Below are 11733 nucleotides of genomic sequence, written 5' to 3' on the forward strand. Positions count from 1 at the left end.
AGCTGGCCACGATTCAAGAGTTCTTTCCACGCCAGACGGCATGTCCCTGAGTAGGGCAGGATGGTTGGGGCGGCTCCTCCAAGCCATGTACGACACTGAGCAATTCATCGAGAATTTCCACCTCAGAGAGGCCGGCGGGAGGCACGACGCCCTGCACATGGCCATGAGGCTGCCAGCCGCGCTCATCTCCAAGCACCAGCTAAGGAGGGACCTGTCCAATCTGGTGAATAAGATGCAGGAGATGCAGGAGCTGTGTCAAGACCACGGCTTGACGGGCAAGAAGGAGGCCGAGGGCAAGATGAGGAAGGAATCTGCTTGTTCCTCCTCCTTACTAGTGCTCCAGAGCAAGATGAAAACTGGCGAGGCTGACTAGTTTATGGGATTGGCAAGAGTCGATGAAAGATTTATGGCTGCAGCAAAAGGAGGAAATAAAATTGTCTATTCGGGGGGAGGGAACGAGACAGGGGAATCTCGGTTGCACTTTGATTTGGGGTGAGCAAGGCGTCGGCAAGACGTACGTCACGAGATGCGTCTACAATGAAGCGAAGTACCTGGGCTTTGAGTGGTGTGCTTGGGTCCGCCTCTCAGCCGGAATGGACATCCAGGATTTCTTATTTGAGATACTGCAGCAAATGGGGAAGCTAGCGAGGGAGGTGAAGGACATGAATTTGCACGAGATGACGGAAATGCACCGCATTGAATTGGCCAAGAGGAAGAAGTTCCTCATCGTGTTGGATGGCATGCACCCGTCCAACGAGCGACTCCTGCCAAGGTTAGTGAGCATCCTTTATCCTGGGCCAGGCCACATAATTATCACGACTCAAGACTCCAGCATAGCCAATAAGACGTCCTTTTTCCCGGAAAGGAGGATCGAGCTAAAAAATTAAATTCAACACAGAGCCGGAAAATGCTCGCTGGGAAGTTCAAGCAAAGAGTACCCAATGGTCAGAGCCTCTCAAAAAAGAAGGGTATCATAGAAATTTGTCAGGGCTTGCCGCTCCGTATATCCTTACTCAGCGGTTTGCTGCTAAATGCTGGAGACCAGGAACGCGCAGCGTTGGAGAAAGATCGTTCTAAGATGTCAACATCAGAGCTACTACAATTGAGTTACCATAAATTGGCAGCCCATCTAAAACCGTGTTTCATCTACATGGTTTTGTTCCCCCGAGCAGCCCCCATTTCGACAAGAAGGCTAGTGAGGCTGTGGTTGGCTGAGGGCTTATTGGATTCGCATTGTTACGACGGAGAAAGAAAACTGACAAGGCAGCCCGAGGCTGCTGGAGAGACTTTCATTCTGGACCTTGCGGGAAGGAACGTCATCGAGGTGGTGAGCTGGAGGGCGGATGGATTCCCCAAAGCTTGCTACATGCTCACCTCTCTGTATGACCTGATCCACCCGATCGCCATGGACACAAAGTTCCTCCACATACATGCCGCTAGCAAGTCAAAAGACGAGAATGACTGCGGCCCAACCAGCCAGCAACAACAGCTGCCAGCCCATCAGTACGAAATCAAGGTCCGGTGGCTCGCAGAGCACACAAACATAGTCAGAGACAGCCATGGTGGCAGCTACCCCGGTTTGAACCTCAATCACGTCCGCTCGTTTCTGTCGTTCTACATGAGGAGAGGCATGCTCACCAAGGAAATCAGCAACTTCCTCAGGAACATGACCTCCAAGACCGCCTATAGCTTGCTGAGGGTACTTGACTTGGAGGGTGTGTATAGGCCATCCTTGGAAGGTGTGCTCCATAAGTTGGTGCTCCTAAAGTACCTAGGATTAAGATCCACGGTGTTGCACTCGATCCCTAGTGCAGTTGCGGATCTGCAATATCTTGAGACTCTTGACATAAAGGACACCTACATCACTTCCCTGCCGAATTCCTTCTGGAAGGCGAGGAACTTGAGGCACTTGCATCTCAACTGGTTGTACATCGACTTGAAGAAGATCTTCGAGGATGATAATGCTTTGACTAAACTCCAAACCTTAAGCGGGCTAGTTATCGGTGAAGTGAAGGAGAACTCGGTGATGGGCCACATGAACAGCTTGACCACGCTGAAGCTTTTCTTGCACCAATTGGATAGGGACACCTCAGGCACTGCGGGAAAAGCACTAGCCGATTGGATTAGCTCTAGGCTCACCTATCTCCAGTCCTTGACCTTGGGGGTGACCAAAAATGCCAAGCCCGCGAAATCGCAGATAGGCCCGTTGCCGAAATTGTCGTTGGCGGAGCATCACGGACTGTTCGTGCTTTACTTGCTGGGCCGACTCAACAAACCCATCTGGACACAGCTCCTGCCGGTCTCGCTCAGGGTTTTGATCCTGTCGGGTTCGAGGGTGGAAGCAGACATGATGCCTGAGTTGGGTGGCCTCCTGGGACACCTGAGGACACTCAAGCTGTTGGCCAATTCTTTCCTAGGCACTAGTCTGACGTTCGCCAAAGGTGGGTTTCCGAGCCTCATGATCTTGAAGATTTGGAAGCTGCCTCAGCTTGTGCGTGTGACTATTAAAGAAGGAGCAATGCCGCGTCTCATAAAACTCGAGTTTAGGCACCTCGAGTGTTTGAAAACTGTTGAAGGGATCCACGAGTGCAAGATATTGGAGAATTTTAGTGTGATGTCCCAATGCGATGCTCTTGTTAACCAACTCAGGGACAAAATAGGAGAGAAGGTGAATCTGCATTTTGAAGACAGCAAGAGGCCTGGATCTTCGGCCGATGACGAGGACGAGGATGAGGATGAGGATGAGGACAGCTAGTGTGGGATCATATTAACTCTCGAACATGATGAAAATGTTTTTATAGATTGGTAATTTCAATAATTATTTTTTAGTTATTAAAAAACAATAAAAATCAGGGACGAAAAAGCACAGATGCCCCGTCTGCATGTTCAAAGAGGCCCGAATCTGCGGATGACAACAGGTATGGGACATTACTAAATCTCAAACACATTCTTTATGCGTGATGATGAAAATATCTTAATTGGCTTGATAATTTCAATAATTACTTATTGGTTATTAAAAAGAACAATCAAAATTAGGGAAAAAATGGAAGTCTGCTCCGAGAGCCCGAATCTGTGGATGAGGACAACTATTTTCTCAATTCCAATAAAATGCAACTAGATCTAATATGAGCTGTCGATCATAATGTATAAGGATAGAACTTACAATGGGGTCTCAAAAATAAGTAATTTTTTGTTAGGCCTTTATCCTTTTTATAGGTTCACTACAATTATTATTAGTTAAATCTTCTAGTTTTCTCGATAAGGATTTGATATCTTTAGTTTCATCTCAACAATTTTTTTTTTTTTTTATTTCCACAAGAGATCGTATTGTCTTTCTATAGTATCGCAGTTTGGAACATATTCTTTACACATGGTGATGAAAATGTTTTTATAGAATTGACAATTTCTCATTGCTGATTACAATTATGATTTTTATCAGATAAGTATTACGTTGGCTCATTTTTCCATGCCAAATTGATACATATTAAGAAACTATGAAGGCTACGGTGAATCCTACTAAATATCACAAAATCACATGTGCAGTATCATTTAACCTTTGTATAATCAAATATTGGATTCAAAAGTAACCTTTGGAACCAACCAACTCCCCATAGCTTACGCACATCAACTGAGCCTTTCACCTAGCTCACATACAAGAATCTGAAGAAAAGATTACGAATTTTTTCACACTAGTTAAGACCTCTCCTTGATTTACCGTATCATAGTTAAAAAATGAAGTTTCTCATACGGGAACAAAATCTACAAAGCTAGTGTTTTGACTGTAGAATTGTTATTGAGAATGTAAATTGAGTTTAGTGGAAGGTTGATAAGACTTCTATAAATTGTACGTGTAAAGTTTAAATTTGATATGATTTTGCGACATTCCTTTTAGTTATATATTTATAATAATAGTGTTAGTGTACAATAGAATATCATTTTCTAGGGCGGTATGATCTCTTGGCTATAATATGCAGAATAAGTTAATGCATGAATTTCTTTCTTTGATTAGTTCAATTGTAAATCCAACTGACTTTTCTTACTCTCAAACTATGAATTAAAAAACCTCAGGACTGCTTTTATTTTGGCTGCACGAGGCTTAATAAAATTGCATTGATTACAGCTTCAGGAAGTTATAGGGTTGGCTCAGAGGACGGCTGTGGGGGCGATCTGACTGTAGATGAAGCTGAGGGACGGACTTCAATGGAGGACACTGGCAGCATGTGCATTGAGGTTATGGAGGAGACTGTCAGATGGTTGGAGCTCTCGATGAGCTTGATATTGATGATCATCACATGCTCCCTCTTTTTTTTCTTTAACAAGATGATTACATGCTCTTATCTCTCTATCTTTCTGCTAAATTTCCGATTGGCGTTAACTACATTCTTTCTGAATTAAATGATACTAGTGTATTTGGAAACTTTAAGGATTACCAGTTCATGCATGATTATTTGTATGTTGTACGATCTCATCTTCCATAACTATGGTAGAAAAACTGTATCATTCGTTATTTATAGACTGAAAATTAATATTATCAAGTTTCTTGGACTATATGCACGAGAAACCATCATCTTACAACATACTTGAGGCTTGGCCTTGCCAAATCCCCGACCTTACCTTTAGTTGGTCGACTCATTGGAGGAAAAAGGAAGGGAAGAAAAAAAGGAAAAATAAAATATTATTAATTAAAGGGAAAATCTCAAATAAGGATCCGAAGTGGATCAATTTTCTCAAATAAGGATCCGAAATGAACTTTGTATCAGATAAAAACCCAAAGTGAACCCATTATCTCAAATAAGGACCCAAAGTGGTTGAATTAATTCCAAATAAGGACCTAAGCTTATTTGGTCAGCCAAAATGTGACATTTTCGACGACCGGAGTTTGGGCAATTTTGTCAAAAAAAAATCTAGGGAAAATTAACAAATCCTAAAACATAAAACAAAAAAAAAAAAAACCCTAGGTTTTCTACGGTCTCCCATTCCTTGTACCCATCCTCTCGCAAAGTCAAAGACCGAAGTTCGCCCATTCCTTCTACCCATCCTCCGCAAAGTCAAAGACCCAAATTCTCTACTAGTTGAGGCACGAATTCAAAAATAAGAACAAAACCAAATTCTTCTTTCTTTGTTTGCGGAGACGCAAATTCTCCACCGGTCGAGCAAGGTGAGGAGCGACGAGAATCGAGTCATGACAATGACTGGGCAGCGAATTGGTTGAGGAGCAGCAGGGGAGAAGAAAGAAGAAAACATAAACATCTTAATGAATAATCTAAACTTAATTAATTTAGAATTTTCCATTTTTTCCAATCACAAATTTCTGACAAAATTGCCCCTATTTTAATCTTTGGAAAATGTTTGTCGATGAGTTAAGGCCCTCAATAAAGATTAACTTGATCACTTTGGATCCTTATTTGATACAAAATTCACTTCGGGTCATTATTTGAAACGATTGATCCACTTCGGGTCCTTATTTGACATAAAGTTCACTTTTGGTACTTATTTGAAAAAATAGATTCACTTTAGGTCCTTATTTAGAATTTTCCCTTAATTAAAAATTATTTATGTCAACATCAGTGACACCATGTAGGACAGCTAACATATCTGCCAAAGCCAGCCGGCTAAAATTTGGCATGTATACTGAATTGGTATAAATACAAAAGATTTAGGATTTAATCGACAAAAAAATTGAATTGACATAATTATGATAGATTTATGACATAATTGTAAAAATAATAAACCTAACAAAAGTTCTTGCTTAGTTTTTTGTATTCTTGGTCAAAGTTCTTGTTTAGTTCAATCTTGGTATTTTTACATGTGCAATTCATAGAATTAAATGATATAATTTTTTCCAAGGATAACCAAACAACTATTTTTAAATAACTAGCGAGATAGATGGATAGATAGGCAGACAAATTAAGTATATTTATAGATGGATCTTGTAACTCTTACGGTGTGACTCTGTGAGGATGAACATTTGGGTGGGGTGAGCGAGATTATCCAACTTTGACATGATGGATCCCACACAAATAAGTAGGGGTGTGCAAAATACCCGGAATCACCCAGACCGCCCGGAATCGGATGGAACCACCCGAAACCGGCGGTTCTTGAGGGAACCGGTCCGGTTCTCAGTTCTAATTTACTGGAACCGGTGGGTACCGGTCCGGTTCTTGGTTCCATGGACGGATCCGCCCGCCCGCCCACCTGCACCGGACCGATTAATTTTTAATATTAAAATATTACTAAAACAAAACAAACCCTAACCGAGCGTGACTTCTCTCCTCTCGTCTTCGACTTCTTCAGTTCGATGACTATCTCTCTTCTCTATCTCTCTTCTCTGTCTCTTCCTCAGTTCCTCCCTGAGCGTTGATGTCGCCGCCGCCGCTACTGTCCTCCCCCTCGCGCCAGCCGCCACAGCCTCTGCTCCACCCAGCAATGACCCACGACGCCACAGCTCGCCTCCGCGCCAACCACTGCGCTAGCAGCCACGAGCGCCCTTCACCCGCTCGCCCATCGCCGTTGCTTATGCTCCGGGCCCCCTTCGCCAGCAATCCGACGCTGTTGCAGCCCCTACAGCCGCAACGACCGACGCAAGAGCAGATCCCGAATCGGTGGCTGCGCCTCCGTCACCGCTCCGCCGCCCCCTCGTGCGATCCTTGCAGCCATTTCGATTCCTCCTCGAGTGTCGACGCGCGCCGCTGCTCCTCCACCGCCGTTGTCCGCCCCCTCACGCAGCCCACCACGGCCTCTGCTCCACCCAACAGTGACCCACGACGCCGTTGCAACCCCTACAACCACGATGACCGACACCAGCAAATCCCGAACCGATCGCTACGCCTCCGTCGCTGCTCCACCGCCCCTTTGCGCGATCCCTGCAGCCCCTGCGACTCCGGTTTCTCCTGTCCATTGCTGGTTCGCCTTACTGCTGATGCCACACCTCCGCCGATCTCCTCGCCGGAGCTCCACATTCGCGTCAAGATCGGTTCCATGTGTTGGAGAAAACTTTCTTGAGTGTTTTGAAGTTGACAAAATGTTTCCATCAGTCTAGTCTGAAGACTTGCAAACTCTTCCATCAAAGTCTGAAAACCTCTGGACTGCCAGACTTAAGACTTAAAGTCTATCCTCGTTGACCGTTTTTAGACCGTCAAAGAAGGCTTATCCAGAACTAAGTATTTCGTTAAGGATTTGATTCTATCGCGAAGAAGATCTCTTGGCTGGATATAGCATGTCGGAATCCATTATTCAAATTGAGATTAATTCAGGGATTTTGAATCCGTTGATTGGCAAAGCATACTTGAAAGGTTCTACTTATGGAAACCTAGATCCTGATTGTATGGGCGAGCAGGATTGGTAGGCTATCGACATATTCCTTAAATAACTCGAAATCTCCCTAATTGATTATGTCCAACGAGTAGATTGGAAGAACTCCTTTGGTAAGTGCCAACGGGTGTGATGGCATGAAGGAGTATATAAGGAAGACGTTCCGCTTATTTGAGTGTGTGCGCGATAGAAGAATTCCAAAATCGAAGCTCCTTGTTCTTAGTCAATTCAATTGTTGAACGAAATCTTGTACTCAAAAGAGAGTTTATATTTTTGTGAGACCTTGAGGAAGTGTAGCAAAGTCTCTACACCTGTGGAATCAAGGAAGAGCTTTACTTTGTAACAACTCTTTTGATTCATAGTGAAATCCAGCCGGTGGGTTGTTAGTACGGAAGAGTAGACGTAGGCTTCGATTAAGCCAAACCACTATAAATCTTGTGTTCTTATTATCTTCCCTAAGCTCTTTTACTTTGATTGTAACTCAATTTGTTTACAAGAGTCTAATTTCCTTTTCATATTCTATTGTTGATTAGAATTACACACTTCTCTCTGTAATTTTTTTTTTTGCACATATTCACCCCCTCTAGGTGCTCGTACTAACTTTCACAATTGGTATCAGAGCTTGTGTACTCACTTAAGTTGAAGTGTTTTACTCGAGTTAAAGATCCATGGCCAGTATACTGGCTCCAAGTCTGGTTGAAGGGCAAAGCAATACTAAAACGCCTTATTTTGATGGAAATGAATACAACATATAGAAAAAAAAAGATGAAGGCATTCATAAGATCAAAGGATCCTCTTAAATGGGATGTGGTAGACAAAATAATCATTCCTAAAGCTACACCAGTCTCAAAAAAAAGGAAAAGAAGCTGTTGAGTCCAGTGAAATGACTCAAGAAGAGATAACCAAGAGATAAGCTCTTAATGCAAAAGCAATTTATTCTTTATATTGTGCATTATCTCCTATTGAATATAACAGAATATCTTCTTGTGAAACAGCTAAAAAAGTCTAGGATAGATTACACATCACTTATGAAGAAACTGATCGAGTGAAAGAAACCATAATCAATATTCTGCTCGGTCAATATGAAGCATTCAAGATGAAACCAGAAGAATCTATCACTGACATGTTTAGTCGTTTTACAGAGATCGTGAATGGTCTTAAATATCAAGGTCAACCAATTTCTGGACCCATGAAGGTAAACAAGCTACTACGTGGACTATCCAATGATTGAAATCACATAAAGACCTCAATAAGGGAGACACAAAGAATCATGCCACTCTCTGTTGATGAATTGATTGGGACTCTTCAGTCTTATGAAGTGGAGCAAATCAACGAAGATGAAGATCCTAAAGGTAAGAAATCAATTGCATTAAAATCTAATGATGATTCTAATGTCACAGATTCTGAAGACGATATGGATGATGAAGAGCTTGCTCTCATGATAAGAAGGTTCAGAAACCGAACGGTAAAGAGGAGAAGATTCAATCCAAAAAAACAAAGTTTCCAAAAGCTACAAAATAAATCAGTTAAGGATGATGAATCCAATAAAGATGTAGTCTGCTTTGAATGCAAGAAAAATGGACATATCAAACCCAACTGTCCCCTTCTAAAGAGAAAGAAAGGAAAAGCTGAGAAATATTGAAAGGCACTTAAAGCGAAACTTGGAGTGATACCGAATGTGAGGAAAGTGATGATGATTATGGCAATATTTGTCTCATGGCACAATCGGACTCGGATTCGGACTCCGAGCAGGACTCGGACTCGCACGGTGAAATCGAGGTAAGTAATTTAAAAATCCCTACTAAAGTCTCTAGATATATAGATGAATTGTGTCTTACTCTCTCAAAAGGATTTCCGAACTTAAAAGGGAAAATTCTGCATTGAAACAATAGGAAAATGTTTGGAAAGAGAATATCAAAAGTTTAGACAAAAGTGTTACTACTTTGAAAGAAAATGCAAACAATCTTTCAAAAGAAAATGCATTCTTGAAAAATGATATCTTGTGTATTTCTAAAAGATTTTCTATAGGATCTGAGAAACTTGAAAAAATTCTTTCAACACAAAGATCTTACTTCAACAAATCAGGTTTAGGAATGACTGCTGAAACCATTCCTCTAATTGATTTTCCTAAAGTAAAGGAAAGAATTAAGCAAAGACCTACAAAAGATTCTTACAAAAATCATTTCCAAAAAGTTTTTGTAAAACCTGTAGGCCGCAGTGCTCTTAAATGTTCTAAGTGCAATAGCTCGATCATTTTGAGAAAAATGTCCTATGGTTTGGAAACCTGTTGGAAGGTATGGGTAAAGACTGTATATTACACTAACACCAATGGACCCAAGAAAATATGGGTACCAAAGAAAACTTGAGTCTCTTTTCTAAATGCAGGTCACTATCAAGAAAAATGTTAAATGATACTTGGATAATGGATGCTCAAAACATATGACAGGAGACTCAAATTGCTTCATAAAACTTGTACAAGTTAATGGTGGAAAAGTTTTTTTTTTTTGAGGAAATAGCAAAGGAAGAATTGTGGGATACGAAACTATAAAGATTGGAAGCCTCACGATCAGTAATGTTTCCTTAGTGGAATGACTCAATTACAACTTGCTGAGTATCAGTCAGCTGTGCGACACTAGTTTCAAAATCAACTTTCAAGAAGGAATATGTTCAGGAACCAGTAAAGATTCCTCTCAGTCTTTCACGGGGCGAAGACATGGGAATATCTACCTTTTGGATATCAAACCAGATGAAACCCAATGTCTAATCTCAATTCAAAATGAAGCAAACTTATGGCACATAAAATTTGGGCACATCAACATGAAGCAAATAACCAAAATCTCAGCAAAGAAGCTTGTTCGTGGACTACCCAAACTGACATACCAAAAGTCTGATCTATGCACACCATGCGTATTGGGAAAATAGGTAATAAATTCATTCAAACCAATAAATCAAGTATCCACTAATCGTGTATTGCAGCTCTTGCATATGGATCTCTTTGAACCAACCAAAACTCAGAGCATTGGAGGTAAGAAATACTGCCTAGTAATTGTGGATGATTATTCACGATTCACTTGGGTATATTTCCTGGCAAGTAAGTCTGAAACATTTTCTTATTTTATAAAGTTTGCTAAAAGATGTCCAAAATGAGAAAGTGTATGTTATTTCAAGTATACGGACAGACCATGGAGGTGAATTTGAAAATCAAAACTTTGCAAAATTCTGTGATGAATCTGGCTTTCAGCATGTGTTCTCTTCACCATATACTCCAGAGCAAAATGGAGTCGTGGAAAGAAAGAATAGATCGCTACAGGAAATGGCTAGAACTCTTTTAATTGAAAGTAACATCTCCTTTTGCTTTTAGGCTGAAGTAGTTTCTACAGCATGCTATATTATTAATAGAGTCTTCTTAAGGCCTATTCTGGAGAAAACTCTCTATGAGTTATTTAAAGGAAATAAGCCAATTATTTCGTATTTTCATGTATTTGGATGTAAATGTTTTATATTGAAAAATATAAATGATCAAGTTGGTAAGTTTGAAAAAAAATCAGATGAAGGTATTTTCCTTGGATATTCTATCACAAGCAAAGCTTACAGAGTATACAACAAAAAGACTCAATCTGTGGAGGAATCGATGAATGTCAAATTTCAAGACTTTATGCAAAATCAATCGATTCAGACTCAACTTGAAGAATCTGAATCTGCTTCAGACTCTACAAAGTCAAAATTTCTAGAAGCAGCTCAGACTTTAGAAGACGAGTAACAAATGATCATCGAAGATTCAAATGATAAAAATGATCAACAGTTTGAAAAATCATCCAGCAACTGGAAACATAATTCTAGTCATCCCAAAGATCTCATTATTGGTGATATTAATTAAGGAATTCGCACAAGATCCAAAAGGCGTGAAGAGTCTAGTGATGTGGCTCTTATTTTTGAAATAGAACCCAAAAACATAGAAGAAGCTTTATCTAATGAAAGCTGGATTGAAGTTATGCAAGAAGAACTCAGGCAATTCAGTATCAATGATGTCTGGGAATTGACTCTTAAACCGAAGGGTAAATCCATCATTGGAGCTAAATGGGTTTTTAGGAACAAGATGAACGAGAAAGGAAAAGTCGTAAGAAACAAAGCAAGACTCGTGGCCAAAAGATATACGTAAGAAGAAGGGATAGACTATGATGAGACTTACGCACCAGTAGCAAGGTTAGAAGCAATTAGATTATTACTTGCTTTTGCTTGTTATAAGAATTTCAAGTTATTCCAAATGAACGTCAAAAATGCTTTCCTAAATGGATTTATCTAAGAGGAAGTCTATGTGGAACAACCACCTAATTTTGAAGACCTAAGGAAACCAAACTCTGTATTCAAATTGAAAAAGGCTCTATATGGTCTAAAGCAAGCACATCGAGCTTGGTACGACGG

General features: G+C 40.8%; 1 protein-coding gene across 1 annotated transcript; it reads left to right on the forward strand.

The window, feature by feature from the left end:
• Positions 1-395: 395 nt before the first annotated feature.
• On the forward strand, positions 396-2755 carry LOC120286936 (disease resistance protein RPM1-like). The gene is made up of 2 exons (XM_039299552.1): positions 396-772; positions 1018-2755. The coding sequence occupies exons 1-2, from the start codon at positions 396-398 to the stop codon at positions 2753-2755; spliced, it is 2115 nt and encodes a 704-aa protein (XP_039155486.1).
• Positions 2756-11733: the final 8978 nt, after the last annotated feature.

The sequence above is a fragment of the Eucalyptus grandis genome, chromosome 8 (assembly GCF_016545825.1).
Source record: "Eucalyptus grandis isolate ANBG69807.140 chromosome 8, ASM1654582v1, whole genome shotgun sequence".
Taxonomy (NCBI): domain Eukaryota; kingdom Viridiplantae; phylum Streptophyta; class Magnoliopsida; order Myrtales; family Myrtaceae; genus Eucalyptus; species Eucalyptus grandis.